This window comes from Oxyura jamaicensis, chromosome 17, assembly GCF_011077185.1.
Source record: "Oxyura jamaicensis isolate SHBP4307 breed ruddy duck chromosome 17, BPBGC_Ojam_1.0, whole genome shotgun sequence".
Lineage (NCBI taxonomy): Eukaryota > Metazoa > Chordata > Aves > Anseriformes > Anatidae > Oxyura > Oxyura jamaicensis.
In genome coordinates, this window is record NC_048909.1 from 10,752,818 (window position 1) to 10,773,323 (window position 20,506).

Here is a 20,506-nt window from a genome sequence, read left to right on the forward strand (position 1 = left end):
GCAGCAGCTCATTGTAGTGTCTGTTCACATGGCTGAACAAACTTCTCCGTCTGCTTTTTACACCAGGATGTGTGGAACCTTAAAAATAATTACATTTTTCAAGTCAAGACTTACTGGTGGAGCTCATGATACAGCGGCAAAAAGGGAGTAGCAGAGAAAAAAAAAGTATTTAAATTTCACTTCTGCACCTCTGGAAAAATGCCAGAGAGAACCCTTCGCTCCCGAGGCGCTTGGCTATGGTGTTTTTCAATACATTACACTTGGCTTGTCTTCCGCTTAAAGGAGCCGATGATTTAACTTTTCAGAGATGTGACAAAATAAACATCAGATGCCACACTCAAAACAACTTTCTCAAGCCCTCCAAAATTAAGTCAATGTTTCTTAAAGTCTGGTCACTGCTGCGGAATCTGCAAACCACGTTTGTATTTTATGTAAGTAGAATCCAAGCATACGGACAGCAAGCACCACCTGCTTACAGCAGCCTTCTGGCTGCAGCCCTTCCACTACACACGAGGTAACCTTCGCTTTAGCCCTGGCTGCCAAGACAGGTGATAATAACGCCACCAGCTCCCTCCCCCGTTCTATTCATCCAGGAATGCGCTCTGTCATTAAACATACGTCGCATCAAAGATATCACATTTCAATTAAGCACTGTATCAAGAGCCCAGTTAATACAAGGGCTGTTAGAACTAGGTAACGTGAGCTGGCTGATGTTGTAACCAGATCTCATTTTGGTTTGCAATTTTAGTTTGGACAGATTATTTAAAGTCAGCTTTATTGTTTCACCGTAATGGCTAATTATTCAAAATGGCGTTTTCTGTAGTTTAAGGAAAGTATGTGACGATGATGTAAGTTCTTATTTCCTCAGTGAAGGAAGTCAAAGCAAGTTCTAAAAATAAATGTGCGAATTCTTTGTGTGTGAGGTTTGTTCCCTACACCTTTCTTAAAAAAAAAAATCACCCCAGAAAATATCCTTTAAAATTTTCACAGTATGGTCCTGTAACTTCAGAATTCACAGTCAGTCAATATTGTTAATGTACCCTGTTAATTTGATAGGATTTGTCAGGTAACTCCACTGGAAAATTATATAAAACTGTTCCAGATGAACAGATGATAGTGACATGAATTAAAGTGATAGAACAATAGTGGAATATAAACCAGAAATGACACCCAAAGTGGCTGTTGATTTATTGCCATCCTGAGTTTGGTTCTGGGCTTCCATGTATATTAGTGCTACAAATCTGGGTCCATTTAGCAGAGAGATGCTCATACATACATCACCAGCTCCTGCTCCAAGCCAAGGTCACTCCCCATTGCATCAATCTTTTCTGCAGAGGCTACTTCACCAAGCATGGATTTTGTACCCATCTCAGATGTAACAGACTTCCTCCTCTTTCATCTTTTTTTTATCATGTAAAATACACTTTAACTTCTATTATTTTTATCTGCAAATTGTTGCTGTATACTTCATCCATTATTTCTGTATCTCGACATCACTGGCTTAAGCTCACACACATCCAAAGAGCACATTGACAAAGAATGTTGTCTTTTTTTGTGTTATTGTTTTCACAATCTGTATGCATTGAAACCTAAAATCAAAACAGTATTATATATGTGGCTTCTACAGTCTCTGTATCACAGCACAAATTAGTCATGCTCAGAAAACAAGTAAAAATGCTCCCTCTACTATTTTTTATTCATTCATTTTAGCAAAATAAATGTCATCAATGTAGTAGTCCAGTAACACTGCTCTGTTCTTGCTTCCCTTGTTGGGGTCTGCAACTGTCCCCCGCCCCCTCTGCAATACTTTCTGGCAGCAGTTTTCCAAGACAATATGCTTCTTCTAGTTTTGCTAATGTAGTACACAAGCAAATACGTCTGGTGCCTTCACAACAGGACTGAGCCTTTGTAAAGATGTTGGGAACACTGCTGTATGTGTATTATACCGTAACATTAGCTAAAACATAAAACCCCAGACCTTAAACTGCCACGCTAAAGCTTTCAGCTGTAATAAAAACATCAGTCAAAAGGGTCATTCTCCCCCTTGTCATCCACGTATCTCTGTTTTCTACCAAGAGCTACATACAATGTACAGACAACTGAGCTTATTCTGATATTTTCAGGAAATCTTGCCTCAAATTCAATAAACAGTACTCAAACGGCTAAAAACGGTTCAGAAAGTACCACTATGCAAACACCAATTCACAAACAGCTCACGTTACTGCCACTTGTTCTGTGCAAGGGAAATAAAATTCAGTACAGAACCTATTCAAATAAAATAAATATTTGCATGCACTTAAACATTCCTCTGTGTTCAGCCTATGAAACTGGGACTCTTTTCCCAAAACCACATGGATATTCTCAGAGCAACCATCTAACGGCTACCCAGACAGCCAATGCATTCCTGTGCCGCTACCAGACCATCAACGCTGTCGGCAAGGGGGCAAGGCGATCAGTTCAAATTCTCCAGAAAAACGTCGCTTTGCTATGGCTGCTACATAGAACTGATGGCACACAAAACTGCTCAGAGAAAAGTCTCTGTAGCTGACCATCACTAAAACAACACAGAATATCTCCAAAACCACAGATACTGATGAGAAATTAAAAAATACATTTATTTACATTTCAGATTGCATGGAGCCGTCTGTCGCTTTGCGCAAGATTAACACGGTGACACTGCAGCACTACTGCAAATAGCACCTCGGTGTTTATTTATCAGCATTGCTCCTTTAATATCTTAAAAACATTTTGGAGAAAAATGAACAATATACAATTATTTCAACTTTATTTAGAGGCTCTGATGCTGCCCATTTGCCCAAACTTTGAATACCTCACTGGGATTTCTTTGATCTTTACACAATAATTAGAACAGAAAAATCCCATTGTCAGTGTACTGTCATCAAAAAAATACATGTTTGCAGGATGTTATAAAAAGGGAATTTTTATGGTCCTTACACTACTGGGCAGGGTCGGCTCCTTCACTACCAAACAAGTTAAGCCATTTGTTTCCTTTAACAGCTATTCTCCCTTAACCATTTATCTTTAGTGATCTGTCATGACCTTTCAGGCTCTCATTTCTGACAGATTCCAGATACAGTGAGTCAAACTTCACTGCAAGCAAACTATCACACCCAGATAGTTTACTCAAAAGCAGAAAACATGCCCAGTGCTGTCCTGCTTCAACACCAGCATATAAATCCTTCCTTAACAAGACAGTTCAAAATAAAACTAGAAAGCCTCTTATGTACAGATTTGGGAGACATATACTTTTATATGTGCTTAAGAACAGAAGAATGAAGAGATTGTAAAGACAACAATACAGATAATGTTATAGCTTAAATTTAGCAATTCTACCGAATTATCAAGAATAAACGTATTTTGTAAACATTACAGCACTTAATAGCTTACTGCCGAATCATTTCTTTATGGAAGGTATTTGCAGGAATGTCACAGGTCACCTACCAATGCATCATTAATCAAATTTTCACAATTTAAACACAAAGATAAAAAGCCATTCAATCATTTTAAAACAGTAATGGGGCTTTTATAATTCAAGATTCTGTCATCCCTTGGCCTTCAGGTTTTCAAAAGCATTCAGAAAGCTAATAAGGACAGTATAAAACCTTTGAGAATGCTACTTGTACTTTGTTTCACCTCAAATTTCTACTCGGTCGTTAAAATTTTTCAGAAAAGAAAAAACACCCTAATTCCTAATTTTGCATAGCCTTATTTAAAAATAACAAAACAGTTGGCAAGAAGCTTTCTATTAGGAATCCTACTTAAAAAAAAAAAAAAAGAGATGGGGTCATTAAGTAATGGCCTTCTTTCAGAAGAAACATGTGCTAGCTGATGGCAGATAATAAAAATACAGAAGCGTTTTCAACTAAAAGCAATTTTTTTAACTGCTGAAATGCTAGCAACATATTCAAGTGATGTGCTCCATGATAAAATAGACCAACATAATAATGACTGCTTTAAAAACGTCTGAGATGGACAGTTAGCGATTAGAGATGGCCAAAGGTTTGAACCACTCCACTTTCCTAAGCGCTTTAGTACGGATTGATTTACCTAACTGAACATCAGTGGTGAATCGAAGCCTATGGATCATGCTGACTTTGAAGGACTTGTAATGGTGGCTACTGAGCATATCCTGAACTGTAGCGATATCGATCTGAGGGTCCTCCTCCGAGATCTCTTCTCCTCTTGAACCTGCAAAATACACCAACAATAATGAACAAGAGGTTTAAAATACGGCCTACGGCGCAGCGCGTACGGCTGTATGTGCGCACCTGCAGCAAGGTTTACACCGCGAGGACTTGCTGATTCGTTTGGGAAAGAAGAGAACACTCAGGGCCTGTGTCTGTGGGAGGAGGGAGCTCTCATCCTCCATCCAAAGATAAAATCACTAACTTATATTACAGACAGCACATGAAAAGCAATGCAACACCCTGATGCCCGATTCTCCTGGGACACGAGACACCCGCGGCACCAGCCCTGCTGCCCGGCACACTCGCTGTCCCCAGCTGCAGCAGGATTTTCAGGCACCTTCAGCGCACACACTTCTACCATTTCCCTGTGTTTCAGCACATCCCCTGATGTGGGTATAACACGGGCATCCCACTGCAGAGGCACTGCCCATGCCACTTGTCTCAGGCCTGTGGCACAGATGCTGAGCTTTATTTACTGGTTAGTATTCTCATTACTACTGCAGGTACCGGCCTTACAAAAGGTAACATCTCATTAAGCCCAGATACCAATTACTGAAAAAATATAACACACTTTAAAGATTTTTTGCATTTTATGATGTTGGATTAACACCAATTTAAACATTACTATAATGTGATATATAATTTTGCACAAAGTAATTTCCATGCCAGCTGCTAATAAAGCATCTCAGCTCTAAATGATCATTCCGATGCTGTTAGATAAAGTGGTATAAATACGTTTGAAAACTGATTTAGCTTCTTAGAGAAGATACTGAAGAATGACACGTTTTGTTTAATATCCCAGCTAATGTAGTCCTAAAAGCTGAATCAACTGCCAGTTCGGAGTACTAAATTTGCTGCAGGAGATTAATGAAAACTTTGTATTTTGCTGAAATTTTAATAATGGGAAGATGAGATGATGGAATTTTAGTACAGGTCTTAAAGCTGCAGCACAGCAGGCTAAGAACTTGTTGAAGACAGGCAGCCGGAGCAGCCTCAGCACCAACACTTCCCGCACCGACCCTGCGCTCTGGCGACGCGCACCCCTGCCCCGCTGGGGGATCCCAGCTCACAGCCGTGCTACGGTGGGTTTCTGTACTGGGGCCCTGACAACACGGGGACTGCTTGCTGGGAAAAGCAACAGCTCCCCGGGGAGGAAAACCCTGGCACTTGGCTCAAATCCCCGCTGTTGATTCAGAAGCAGCCCCCCTTTTAACAGGGCAGTATAGAGTTTCAGAACTACAAGCCATTTGCTTCAGCGAGGGAAGCTGTCAAGGCAGTGGCCATAAGCAGGACAAACGTAGGAGAGAGAAGAAAAAACCCACCCGAGCAGCGAGCATTTTCCCAGCTTGCCGAGAGTGTTCCCTTTTCTATTTGCTAATTCAGTAACAAATGTCACTGCTTGTGATAAATATCATTCATGTCTGCATTAAAGTAAGGTTAGCATTTGCTGTTAAATGAGTCAAAATACGTGTTGAAAGCACACAGCAGAAGATTCACATTGCATAGACATTAGTCACATAAGCTTTCCATCCTGCCCACAGGAGAGCGGGTGAGATTGATGCGTGCTCCTTACCGCCCGTAGCATGGCTCCTGAAACACGGACGGGAACGCATCTTAGGGGAGGGGGGGACACAGAAGGGTTAAGCGACAAATTGGGCTGGGCCATTTGACTTGAAAAAATTCCAAAAATCAAATGAAACAGTCTACATGTGAATTTATGCAGAGCCATCTTAACATTGCAACCACTCTATGCTCCGGAATGACAAGATAAATTGTAATGGCTCCTTCAGAGACATTACAATGTATTTTGTCAAAGACCCCTGTGTTAATGTCTCTATACTATGGATTATCATAATGTATCATGTCAAACTCTCATGCTGCAGTACTTCAAAGATACACTGAGATATGTCAAACTTTTTGGTGCACTTAAAAGCATCCTGAAACACGGTGGCATGGCAGTGCCTGACAGCAAGGCAGGGGGATTGCACCGGCACAGGCTGCCTGCAGCTGAAAGCACACCACCCCCGATGGGTGGGAGTGGAGGGGGGTCCCCGACGGGCCAAGGCGAGCGAGGTGCCAGCTCGGAGGAGGCAGCCTGCCCTGTCGCTGCACCATGCCACCACAGAGCAGCGGGACCAGGCCGTCACACTGCTCAGCTCGTGGCTGCCCCGCCTGGGCACCTCCGCACCCCCAGGGGTTACGAACAGCGGGCCTGGGGACAAGGTGACAGGGGACACCCAGAAGCTGTCATGAACCCAAATAGTGCAGCGGGGTCACAGCCAGCAGGGCTGCATGGGAGGAACCCTGGAGAGCCCCCTCACTGCTTCGCTCCCAGCCGAGTGCAGACAGGTAATTAATGCTGCCCCTAATGAAATGCTGCACGAGGAAAAGGAGAGGCCTCCTCTCCCGAGACATTTCCAGCACCACGGTGCACTGTGCACCACCTGCCGTCGTCTCCCAAAGCAAACCCGTGTTTTAATGGGGGGTCTGGAGACTCACCCCTCCCACAACAGTGTTTTACGCTGCTGTTTTTCAAGTGCAGTGCTATTACAAGAAGCTTTAGCACTAACAGATGCGCTAAACTGGCAGCAATCAGAAATTCAAACAACAGAAAGAACATATTAACCTCATCCCTGCATCTCCTGTGAAATGTTCTGAAAACACTTCATAAAGATGAAACCCAAGAAACCTCTGCCAGGTCCCACTGCCTTTGTGTTCCCAGCTCCCTGCCTGCCTCAAACTGTCCCTAACCTCGCTGCCTACATTTAGTTACTGTTGAAATGCTGGGCTAAACGTCTACCTTACACGGCTTTTCTGAGGCTGTCTTCTCAGATTGTGTACACCCAAATTACAAGTATTAGAAAGAAAATTAGCAGCCTGCCAGACCATATGCAGGGGAAAAAAATGTCACTGCAACTGAAAACGTGAACACCTTGGCAGTGTGTGCAATTGTAGGAGCACGAACTGCTGCAGCTGAAGCAAGCTGAACAGTGGGCCTTTGCACTGGAAGCATTTCAGATCCTCTGCGTATCACATAACCTCTGCTGATTTTGTTTTATGAAGCTTTGTGAATGGATTCAGGTTTACAGAATTTCTACAGTTGCTGCTCTTGGGAGAGCAGCCAGGAACTCCACCATCAAAACAGATCATCTGTCTAAAGATGGCAAGACGCTCAGGCCCCTGAGGGTGCACTGGATAATAGCAGTAATATCAGTAACAACAGAGAGAAATGCCCTGCAGGGAAAAACCTGACTGCAGAGCTTGGCATATTGCTCTCACCCCGCAGCTCTGCGAGGATGTCTGCAAGACTGCCGGAATTCAGCAAGGAGAAAAGAGCCATCTCCACCAGCTGATTGGGGGAAAAATCGTAAAAATATTTTCCACATGCAAGCAGCTGTGAATAAACCTGTCAAATATTTACAGACCTGTCAGGGTATTTGTAATGGAGATCACACTGTGGCTTTTGAATGTAAAAGCTTCTGCCTGGGAAGACAATCAAGCAAAGTGGATGCTCCAGGACTATGATTTAGCCCAAGAGCCGATCCAGCAATTCGGCTCTGAAGGCAGAGACCACTGTCCTGGGTGCAGCAGATTGCTATGCCAGAAACAAACTTCTTCACGTAAGGGCTTGCAGAGGACACGGAGATGCACTTTGCAATGACCTCTGCATTTTTGCTAATAGTCTACCTAATCAAAGATTTACTTTGTGGAAAAAAAAAAAAGAGGAAAAAGCTGAAGTTGTGTGTGGGACAGACAAGGCTTGAGATAAGAACCTGCCTGAAGTGCGAAGCCCAGCTGAGAGGCAGGCAGCCCCCTAAGCCCATCACAGGGGTTTAGTTACTGGGGAAGCAGGGTAGAAACTCAATGAACAGAGAGCAGGGGAAGAGCAGCCTAGAGGAAGTGTGTGGTTCTGCCCCTGGTCCAAGCCAGGGACAGAGGAGCACATGACAGCTAAACAAGAACTGTCATGATTTTCTTCCAGCATCCTGGCAGAGCCCCCCTGCCTTCAGAGCACGCACCTGGAGCCAGAAGGGGGCTGAAGCTCTGGTGGGCACGGGAGCTGCCTGCAGGTCAGCACAGCCAGTGCCTGCTGCCAGCCCACCCTGCACAGCCACCGAGGGTTCAGCACTACAACGGGCACTACCAGGACACGCTCTGAGACCAGCCTCCCACCACCTTTATTCATTAAGAGCTGTATTCATCACAGTTACTTGACCTAAGCAGCACCTGCCAGCCCCCTGGCGTGCTTGGGGCTGTACATGCACAGTGCAGGTTGACCCACGGTGCAACGTGGGTGCCACCAAGTTAGGCCTGGTTCAGCTGGGCCTGAACCTAAACCAGGTTGAATGTAGGGGTTGTATTTTTGTTCATGTACTTGAACTACTATGAAATACTGGGCTACATCTGTAACTCGGTCAGCTCTCCTAACAGGAAATCCTGATTTTCAAATGTTGAAAGAGATGAGCAGTAACGAAACAGCAGGGACCAGAAGCATGAGCCTGAACATAAGAAGTTAGAAAGCTGAAACAATGACTCCTATCCAAAAGGGACGCCTGTAAGCAGGAGGGAATATATGAAGTGACTTATTAGTAATACCACAATGTAGAAATGTTGCATGTAGAAGAGTTTCCTAAAATATTTAAGAAAATCATATTTGAGAGCAAAAGAATCTGTATTTTCTTGATAAAACAACAAAATATAAAGTTAACTGCATTGCAGAAATGTCCCCTTATTAGTTAATGTACTATATACTGCTTAATGAAAGTTCTTAATTGTTATACAATTAATTACATACACAGAGGCCCCAATTACATTTTCCAATAAGACATTGGCTTTGGTACAGGTCTAAAGGCACTAAACCAATTTTAATATATTAAGACCAATTTCCCTTGAATACTAATTACTATCTAATGATAAAATGAGAAAGAGGAACTTTCCAGAAGGAAGACGGCAAGTACAAAACTAAATTAGCCATGAATAGTTTGTTACTATGCATAAAAGCATTTCACTTTACAAAGTGCAAGCTTTTAGTTTAAAGATAAATCTTAGTGCAAGTTAAATAGTTCTAAATATCGGAAGCAGTTTATTAGTTTGAATGCTATTAGTAAAAGTTGGATAGGTAGAAGATTTCTCCATGTATATTTTTAATAATGGAAAGTTTTCTGTTTCATTTAGTACATTGAAATATAAACTGTTCGCCCAAGGGAAGATGGCATCTACTTTACTAGCATATGTTTGGCATCATATGTATGTGTATATATATATTATATTAATGAATGGTATGAGACTATGAAGAGTATATTTTAAAAAATAGTTATTATAACAGTTTTTTTCCTAAGTGGCATATTTAAGCTAAAAATAATTTAAATAAAAACAAAATGCACAAAATATTTCATTTTGATGTTACAATTTTCAAGTTATTTCATTTATAGCACAACATTGTTATTATTTCCATTTAGTGTCATGTCAAAAGATATAGCTCCTGAAGCACTACAGCCTCCAATTTTTCAGTTTGCGTAGGGGAAACTAGGCTGCGTACAATGCATGAATTATGACTGATCTTACATCCTGTATTGTCCTTGAATATGTACGTGTGTAGAGTTCACTGCATGGGTCTTTCCCATATATCCTGAGCAGGGGCAATGGAAGATGACTTTAAATTCACACACTTCTGGGGGGACAAACTACAAGCAGAAGACTTCTCCTGTGATCTTTATTGGAGTTTGGTGTCAGTTCAGAGAATGCTCAGTTACAGCATGGCAGAGAAGATGGAGTATGTGCAAACATTTATTATTTTGCCTAGAGTACTGTCAGCACCAAGCAAACCAAAAGTGACTTGCTTTTGAACTGTTGAAATGTCTGCGTTGCCTTCTCTTTCATACACACACAAAACCCACGCACGGGACAAAAAGCCACTCATTACCTGCATGATGACGCTGCAGCAGCCTGATGAGAAGGCAGCACAGGGAGGCTGTCGGGGCTCGGCCCTAGGCATGCCCAGCTAGTGGTAACCCCTGTCCCAGCAGGGGCTCCAGGCCACACTCTTGGAAGAGCTCTGATGATTTGCTTAACTAACACAGGCCAGGACAGCTCATGAATTAACAGTGCTTTTGACTCTACAGCCTCAGGGATCTATCTCACACCCTTCCTAAGCTGTCCTCTGCACAGAAGCTTGTGTTTGTGTGTGCTGCCTTGCCTAAAAGGGAAGTGGTTGCTGCACAAGGGCTTCGGCAAAAGGTGAGCATTCCCTCCACGTTCTGACCGATGTTTCCTTTGAGCCCAGGCCTCCGAGGCTCTCCTGCACCTGCCAGGGCTACGTGTTGGGGACTGATGCAGAGCAGAATGAATGCCTGCTGCTAAACTGCTTACAAACTTCCAGCAGATTAAAGATCAAAGTAATGACGCAACATGAACCTAGTAACCCATGGGAAGTAAAAGCATCAGTAAGAATACCTGCAAACCACAGCAGGGATCCTTCCACAGATTATGAAAATAGGTTAAAATGCAGTGTATGATGCCTACTTTTAATTATGGAGTCTGCACACAAAAATGCTATTTTTGATCAAAATATGCAAAAACCTAAGAAAATATTGGAAGGACACATCTTTTCACAGACTAAAAATCAATATAAAAACAATAGCTGGGATGCCGACGTCAGGGAATTCTGGCCTTTGGAAGAGTGTGACGGGATTAGTGAGGTTAAAATCGCTCCATTTCTTCATGCACAGCACAAACCTCTTCTACTTTTCACATCATTCTCTCCTGCAGTTTCTTAGAACCACTTTATGAAGCAATGAAGCAGGAGTGCCAAGAATATTCTGGGAGCAAGTTCGATACTTCCCAGAATGGCAGCCAAAACTATGAGTGCTTAATCTCAGCTCCAGCACTGACGTACCACCACGGAGCTCATTGCAGCTGTCTCAGTTTTGCTATACCTTACACAAGAGCAGAGTCTATTGCTTGCCACTGGAGCTAGGAGTTACTTCAGTGATGCTCTGCTGTCTTTCCAGAATAAAATATGAAATGCTGTATCAGAAAAACATAAATGGAAGGGTCTTATATTTGCAAGAAAGAAAAAAAAAAAGTATGCTTCTTGAAACAGACTCTTACTATGACTGTTTGCAGCAAATACTCCAAGTATAGTCTTGTCTGAGACCATAAATGCCGTCAGTTTCCTCATTAGTACTATCAAAATTTTGACAGCTAATGCACAATGAAAAAGACCAAAAGATTACGACTGCTGGAAAGAATGATGGATGGAGCAAAATGAAATGGAGGACAAACCCAAATCTATGTTAAATGTCCATCTCGTAAGTTTCATATTATTTCTTGCAAAGGAATAAATCAGGAAATAATGTTAGGACAATTAAAATAGTAACAGTAAAAATGTTTCAGAGTAGCTGGAGAGATGACTATTTGCCTACCTTTTTAAAAATCATCATACTACTCTAGTTATAGCTTCATGGTTAATTTCTTTTAATTCAATTTAAAAAATATATCAGTGCCTCCAACAGCAGTATTGACACGGCAAAATATACTGCAGACCAATCACTTTATTCACTAAATAGTGTCTGCAACAGAAAAAAAAACTTTGTATTTCCAGTGTTCTTCAGGCTTGGTCATAACTTCACCGAGCAGAGTTTAACAGAAAAAAAGATTAATCATGAAGTGATAAACAGGATGCAGACTATTTACTAAAAGGTATGAAAAATCCATCGTTTCCCTCTGGAATATTCTTTTGGCACAACAGCGAAATGCCTCAGGAAAGAGTCTCATCAAAACTTACTTGCCCAGACAGTACAGCTTGTATTCCAAAATACATAACTTATGTGAGTTTAAGCAATTTACAAGAGCAAAAGTGAAAAGGGCAAACGTACTGTTCTCTCGGACAAGGCAGAATTCCAAAGTGCTCTGGCTCTCCAAGGTACAGTCTAAATCTACTGGGACATTAGGTTCACTCTGCTTCTCCAGCCGATACTGAGGACCTGAAACATAAAGTAACTTGTAAAATCATCTGTTTTCTAACAAAGTGATGGCTTATCACGTTCAACTAATATGAGATTACTCACACCCTAGAAATAAGGCAAGTAGGTGCTTACATTTTAAAGTTCTTATCCAAAGGGAAGAGCCCTATCACAAAAAGGTGGAGGATGAGAGAACAAAATATTCCAGACATCTACAGCACTCCAGCAATGCTACCCACCATGTTTCTGAACAAATTCCAACCAATGTTTCTGTATTATTCCTATGCTAAATAGCATGGATTACTAATTAAGAATCCTGTATTAAATACCCTGCCCATGCTGCAAGACGGGCATTGCCTGTTGTAAGAAGTTCCTACCTGATCTTGGTGTGCACCTATGCTGCATTATTTGGGCATTTTTCCTTATGTGAAAAGCATGATGCGTTGCTGCCCTCTGCTCCGCCCTCTCTGTAGCTCTATGTACAGAAAGCATGCTCATTTCCAGGAGCAAAAGCATTGCTCCTGATGCTGGAGAAAAGGAATCCGTTTCTTTGCTACATGGTGGGAGAGGATCCCAGCAAAGTCAATTTGTAAGTCAACTTGTATTTAAAAACTGGTGTGGGTTTAAAAACTTGGGAGGATAACAGAATCAGTGACAGCAAAACCTGCTTGCTTGGTCCATTTGTTAAATACAGCTTCCCAAATTCCTAAACACCCAAATGTTGAACGATACCCAGAAATGGCAAAGCCAGCAGAACTGCAGTTTCTGATCTGAACTGCTGTGTTGCTGGCACCTGTGACCGAACGCACCCCTCCAGCTGCTGCTGCCACCGATGAGCTTGACAGGGCCTTCAGGCCGTGACCAGCAGGGCTGGGGATCTGCTGGTGCCAGCAACACACGGTGCGCCCCGCTCCCTGCCTCATCACAGCAACTCTCCTGCTCCCATGTTCCCCAAGTTACTCCACTTCTATTTCCCCATCCCAAAAACATATACAGTACGTTAATAAATGAAGAAGTGAAATTGCCCCCCCCCCTTCCAACAGAATTCCAGGTTATAATGCCAAAGCTGGGTTTTATGCTCTGTAACCTGATGCAAATGCTGTGCAGGGCTGTAGGAGAAGTCTTGGAGGGCACGGCGGAGGGCACGGCGGAGGGCGGCAGCAGGACGCCCCGCTGGGCCGCCAGCTCCTCGCGCGTTGAGCGCCAGGCCGGGGCTGCAGCCAGCCATGGCTGCTACGCTCCACAACAAGCCGGGAGCGGGTACGTCAGCGTGGGGATTACCAGGGCAGAACACCCAGAAGACAAAGGTAATGAACGTGAACTCCTGTTCTAGTCCTGTGATTTTGTCACCAATACTTGGAGAGAGAAAAACTGTTGCTGCATTAAAGCAAGCAGGGCATGGAAAAACAAACGTGCAGGCATATAGAGAGGAAGGAAAGAACCACAGCAGCTGTTTGAAACAAGCCACGGTACGGTGAGATAAAGGTGGCTATCCTCTCAAGCAAAGCCTTTGGTCAAAAGCTCGCAGAGACTTGCTCAGGGCCCCAGAGGCACCCAGGCCACGGGGCGAGCGCAGAGCACTCTGCAGGGCCACGCCGCCGGCACGACAGCTGCACGGGGCAGCACACGCGAACCCCATCCTGCAGATACTCCTGGCAACAGCAGTTTCCCTCACCTAGGCTTATTTTAACGTACCAGCAGAACAGCAGCTGCTGGGAAGCAGGGCGTCCCCACCGCCGCACACCCCTTCCCACACCGTTCGTTGCTGGTTTCTGCTTACAGGTACCTATTGTGCTTTATTATTTCGAGATACCCCTTACAACAGAGGAAGGCTTATCAGGAATTAAAACCAGGCAACAAAACAAACACCAGTAACTCATCCATAGCATTATTTTCCTATGGAACAACACAAATGTGTCCCAGGAAGAATCACGGAGCATAATCAAATTAAGCGGCCCTCTTACAAAAGGCGAATGGCCATCCGCATAACAACAAACCAATTCTGTTGCCATTTAAGCAGCAAAGCCTTCAGAATGGGGTTTTGAAAGCATGACCCATCAGTTCTAATTTTTAAAACTTATCCTTTCAGTCAAGACTAGAAAAAGGCCCATTCCAACTTTTATCTTCACTACAAAGTGCTGTTATCTTGGGCTGATGTCAGGAGCTCTATCTCTCTTTCTGCTGACAAGCAGAGACGAGAGAGATAAGATTGGGAACGAATCTCACTTCTCTGAGTAAATAAATAATCAATACTCATCTAAATGTAAATGAGAAAGTATCCCCCTCTGATAACAGGGCTCTTATCAAACAGCCAATTTTCTACAGACATTTGGCCTCAACCAAATCACCATCATTCAGCCCCAGCCTAATGGCTAAAAATCGTAACTAAATTGAACCGATCACCAGAGATCAACTAAGTTCAGCCATGGCTACTACAGGTTCAAATGTTTGGAATGCAATTTTTCCCCCATTAACTTTCAATAGCAATGAAGAATACCACGGTCAGGGGTTGAATCTGCACAATAAACAAATACTAACACTTAAAAAGAGAAGGAGACTTTAAGGAAAACCCTGAACAAAAGCCATCCCCATCTGCAAACAAGTTAAGAGGATAAAATAACAATTATGGAAAGACTTACCTCAATATTTAATGTTTGTGGAGGTCAAACCTAACCTTAACTAACCAGACCAGTATAAACAAAAACCTCAAATGGTTTAAAACAGAACCTATATTTCTACAGTGTTAGTCTCTGCAATAAAACACACTATGTGCTGCTCAGCCCTTATTCTCATGAGCTTCTGAATTCTCTCAAAGTCCCAGCTCCAGCTATACTCTTTTGTCAACCATTTTCATACCCTTTGTCATCATGCATTTGTTCAGAACATTTTTGAATTTCTGATTTCTGTAACATCGACTCCCATAATTTATTGCACTGTGTGAGAAAAAGAATTCCCTTTTGTCTCAAAACATCGTTGCCTACCCACTGCTTTTGGTGCCATGTAGTCCTTGTTTTATGAACAGCAGTGATAAAACGCCCCCAATTCACCATCTGTACCACATGCACTTCATAGACTCCTCTTGTACCCAGTCATGTCTTTTCCAAACTAGAAAAGCTCTTCTCTGCTCAGCATCAACTCCTCATTTCACATCTGATCCATTTCTGCACTCCTCTATTTCTGTATCTTTTTAGCTGTTTTATCCTTTTTGAGATAAAATATAATAATTAAGATGTGGGCACATCGAGACTTATGCACTGGCATAATAATGCTTTCTGTTTTGTTCTCTACCCCTTTCCTAATTTCTAATGTTCAATTTGTCTTTATGACTGCTCCTAAGCACTCAGCAGAAGTGTTCGGAGAACTATCCATGCCGACTCCAAGATACTTTTCTTGACTGATGGAAGGTAATTAGAGCCCATCATTGTATACGTATAGTTACGGTTGCTTTTCACCATGTATATTATTTTGCACTCATTGACACTGAATTCCCTCTCTCATTTTATTGTCCTGTCACTCAGCATTGTGAGATACCTCTGCAGCACTTCACAGACAGCTTTTATTTGCACTATTCTTGCTTCTTTTGTATCAACAGCACATTTTGTCACATCAGCATTCACATCCTTTTCCATGCTGCACATTAACTGAACAATGCAGGTTCCACCAGTTCCACTGGAACTCCACCAGTAACCTAGTTACTAATAACGGAGAGCCATTATTCCTATTCTTTGTTTCCTGTCTTTTAATCAATTATTAATCCATGTGAGGATCCTCCTTCTCATCCTGTGACAGCTTAATTGCTTTATGAGCCTTTGTCAAATCTTTTTGGAAATCTAAGCATGCTATATAAAACACATCAGCCTCATTCAGATGGTCTCTGGCTTCCTCAACGGCTGCTCACGTTTGCGAGGCACAACCTCCTCTACAAAGGCTGTGCTGATTTTTTCCTCAGTGCACTGCATATGTCCATATGTTATCTTCTAATTCTGTTCTTTTTTGCTAAAATTTTGGTGAGCTTAGTAAGGAAGCCAAGGTATGCTGGTCTCTCGTACTCTTTCAAAGAACAGGAGCTGTATTTGCCCCCTCCCACACCCCTGAGAGAAAGGCCGGCAGGAGCACCACACCGCCCGTCACGCTTAACAGCGCAGAGTTTGGGTACCCCAGCTCTCCCACCAGTCACGGCGATCTGTTACCATTGTGGAGTAGTTCTAAAACTTATTCCATAGGCAGAGCTCCTCAGACACCTCTGTACAGAAAAGCTCTGGAATTAGGACACCGCAGCCTCCGGAACACGGAGCTGCCGCGGGAGCAGCTGGGAGGGAGCAGGCTGCTGGGCTTCAGCAGAGGCAGCAAACCTGGTCTGGTTGTACAGCAAAGGTTGTCCCCAGTGAGTCAGCCAACGCTGTGCCAGGAGCTGTGAGGCTGCCTGAACATCTGTGGTGTGAAGGATGCTAGCTTTTGGCCCGTAACCCAAAACAACCCGAGACGTTTACGCAGTGGTGCTGGAGGATCTCCCTGTCTCTGTGCCCGGCCCCGGGAGGGGTCAGGCTGCACTGATGCTCAGCGCCGCGCACTCGCGGCACACAGAGCGGCTCTCCCTTCTCCTGCACACCGCAGCCTTCCCAAACCCTGCTTTGCTGCTCTCCCGCACGGAGAAGGCTGGCAGGCACCTGGCACTGACCTGCAAATGTCCCTGCAGCGCTGCCAGGCATGCACTCTCTCACGTGTGCAGTTGCAATTCCAGAACAGCACACGAGAAATTCGAAATTTAAAGGCAGTTTGGCAGTCATCGCCTAATGGCCACGGCAGCAGAGGCCAGGCAGACAGTAAGTAAGCAAAAATGAATGTGAGAGAGGTAAGGCAGGAAAGCAGTCAAAATAACACATGTGATAAACATTTAATGTTGATGTCTGTGGTACTTCCCTATTTGAAGTTTCTTCTTTCACAAGGATGCATGATTTACTGCCTTACTGCTCCAATCCCAGGCTTTGAGAGGGTGATTTCTTTTTAGTTTGAAGTACGTTTGTATTTATTTTTAGTTACCACTTTCTTATTATCGCTGGAAATATGCTACAGCTATTACAAGGTTATAAAAAAGAGGAATTTTATGTATTTCTATCATTTCAAATAGACTGTCAAAAACGATCAATTGTGCTAAATGTAAGACTGCTGGATTCCAGCTTTCGCTCCGCCAGCCCATGGGTGGCACAGGGAAAAAGTAAAACAGCTCAATCTGGACACTCACTCGATGCTGGCTGGGAGCTGGCAAACGGTGCCATCACATTGCCCTGCCTGTCTGCACAGGAACGCAGCTCCCGGGAGGCACGGGGACAGACCGGTTTCCCATCAATGCTAGACACTGACCCTTGGATGCAGGACGGGGCAAGGATCGTAAGCGAAAGAACTGAAGAAGAGGGATCAATACGTTGCAGAAAGCAAAGAAACTGAGAACAGAGAGGTCCCAGGCCTCCCGCTGTAGGATTTTTCTTAGAACATAACAGAAGGGGCAAAGATTTCATTGTGTGCTTGGCAATGACAATGAAACAACAGAAGATATGTAAACAGTTTGAGAGGAAATAGCTGTAAAGCCAGAATGTTTACATCTCAAATCCTACTGCTATGAGGACATCTTAAATCTGTTTATCCGTTAAAAATCTCCAAAGCCCCTCAACACCTCTGAAGTGGAATAAAGATTTTATCATTACAAATGCAAATACTGCTAATAAAGATATTTGAATAGTGAAAACAAACTTTTAACAATATGCACAAGCACGAGACTTTTTCTTTTAGTCCAATCTGCTTTTTCTTAACTTGCACTGTTGTGACATTACCAAATTTTACACACAGTTATCTGCTGCTCTCTGCAGAAATACAGATGGTTTTTGTAGAAATAAACAGTCATTTATATGAAACAATTGTAAAATAGTTTATGGAAACCAGTGGTGTAATGCATTCAAATAAATGCCAGGACCGGCTGATGGAGAGCCAAGGTGTTAAATCACACTGCTTAAGAATTCAGCTGTGGGAAACAGATAGTAAATCCAGAGTGACAGAATTTCCAGTGATGGCAAAGGTTTCTGACATCTAGTCCAGTACACAAAAACTACAGCAGTTCAAACCCATTTTACTTAACACTACCTTGACAGCCAGTGAAATTAAAGAATTTAGTCAAAAGCCCCTTAAAAAGAAACAAACACACCTCATTTATGTATTGCTCTTTTGTAGAACAGGAAGCGTGCAGCATGACTAGCAGCAAACTAGTCTGCAGAATATTAACAGAGTATTTTATTTAATTTCTACTACAGGCTTTTATTCTTTTTCCTTTAGCATCACAGCTCTAAATAAAGCTGAAAACAGAAAGAAATCACCGTGTTTTATCTATAACACAATACACCACTGGCCAAACCACAACAGCCGTGTCTTTTATATACATGTATAAAACGTGTGTTGTTGATCACAAATTTAAGAGAACGTGCAGGTACCTGTCTGCGCGGGTTAGTGACAGGGCAGCACACACGACGGCTAACACACCCGAGTCCCCTCCTCAAGCTGCTACCTAAGGGACGGCTCCGGTACGAACACCCTGAGGTCCAGGCACAGAAGGCTATTGTGAGGCACATCAGCGAAGGTCTCTGCACTGCTGACGCGAATTACAAAGTGAGGAAGGTGCTTTCCCCTGGTTACGGGTGTATCAGCAGCAGTACTGCAGCAGGAGTAACATAACCACCCAGGAGGGCGCCTCGCAAGCTTCACAAAAAGCTAGCAGGATGGAGGTGGTGCCATGAATGCACCTGGTGGAAGAGTAGTATCTTCTTTCATCAGAGTGGATAAAATAAAAAAACACCTCTACCATCCAAACACCGAACTGTAGAATTTAAAACGTCACATAAATTACGGCTTTATTACCAATCCAGAAGAACCAATAAATGTATGATTTCAATACCAACGCCTCTAACATCGGCTCGGTCTAATATTTCACTTTCATTTCAGAGGCCAGACATGAAAAATTTTCCTCAGCAATTCAGGCTGATGTCCAGATGCCATCAGCCCAAACGCACAGGACTAACGAGCTATTTCTATTCTGACCAGCTATTCACAAACTTTATTCCCTGTGAGCGGCTCCACGTCCACCAGCGTCCCTGCCCCCGTCACACCAGCATCTGCGCAGCATCGGAGGGCGAGTGAGAACGGGCACGCTGAAATGAATTATTACTGCTACAAAACACAGGTGGAGATCGTAGGCAGAAGGAAAAACTTTCAAGCAGCCTCTGTCACACCCCCTCCAGCACAGAGGTGCTCACACCACACAACACCAATCCAAAGGAAATTTTGCTAGAGAAATAATGGGCAAATGATCTAGCCAGGTCCTCACTGCACCTGGCAACGGACAGACACAACTGGGAGAAAGTTGTGATATTGGGGGGCCTATGTCTAAACCTAAGCTGTCTTTTTTTTTTATAAAAAAAAATATATTTCCTCTTTGATGAGAAGGGGGCAGAGCACAGGTGAAAGTCTGGCCAAGGATCTACACATATTGATGTTTTTAAATTTATAAATTTACATCCTGCTAGTGTAAACAGCGTAATGCAAGGAAAAACTGTACTTCTAAGTATTTTCAGGTAAAGCCATTTATAACCGAGGGCAGCAGACTCTGCAGGGATGCTATAATTATCCAAAACAAAGCACTGAAAGCCAAGGAAACTCAAAACCACCATTAAGCAGAAAAGCACGCATGTAAGCACAAGGAAATACAAATTAATTGGCTCTTCACTGTCACAGATGCTGGGGCTTCCATCTCCAAAAGTCAGAGCAAACATATGCATCGCCTACTCTAACATATTTACTTTTAATTTTAAGCTCCTCGGTTATCATCATCCAATGACAAAATCAAACTTAAGTGACAGTTCCTTCTAATCGTGGTTCATCTCTTAGAAATGCTGTAATCACAGGCTCGTGGTTTTACATGGTTCCTCTCATCTATTATCTCTGCATCTCTACATATGCATATTTCCAGCCATTTCTTCTTGTCCGCTATTCCCCAGACAGCTAATTCCTAATTTTCGGTAATTTAGAAACTGGAATTGAGATGTGTACGTCCTAGAAGGCAGATTCTGTGTTTTAGATCTGTAACGAGGCTCCAGGAGAGCCAGCGTGCATGCAGCAACGGCCCGGGCACTGGCTTTAGACGCACGGAGGGCTCCCCAGACCCGTATTTGCCTCCAGAGCTGAAGCCGACGGCCCTGGAGGGAGCCAGCACAAAACACTCGGCACAGCCTCGCCGCCTGCCCGGGCGGCCCCAGCACGAGCAGCGCCAGCTCTGCGTTAGCAGCTGCGGGG

General features: G+C 43.3%; 1 protein-coding gene and 1 long non-coding RNA gene across 4 annotated transcripts in view; one reads left to right on the forward strand and one right to left on the reverse strand.

Moving 5' to 3' along the window:
* The window catches only part of MAPKAP1 (MAPK associated protein 1), a 112,231-nt gene that overhangs the window by 15,926 nt on the left and 75,799 nt on the right, over positions 1–20,506 (reverse strand). For 2 of the 3 annotated variants that reach the window (XM_035341646.1, XM_035341647.1), the window contains exons 8-9: positions 12,086–12,193; positions 4,069–4,209 (exon numbers count right to left, since the gene is read on the reverse strand). In XM_035341646.1, coding sequence (XP_035197537.1) covers positions 4,069–4,209; positions 12,086–12,193 — 249 coding nt within the window. The remainder of the gene's footprint in view (positions 1–4,068; positions 4,210–12,085; positions 12,194–20,506) is intronic. The other variant, XM_035341648.1, reaches the window with a different exon arrangement.
* LOC118175403 lies at positions 696–12,306 on the forward strand. The gene is made up of 3 exons (XR_004754960.1): positions 696–833; positions 3,557–3,561; positions 12,297–12,306. It is a non-coding gene; the product is annotated as an uncharacterized LOC118175403 (long non-coding RNA).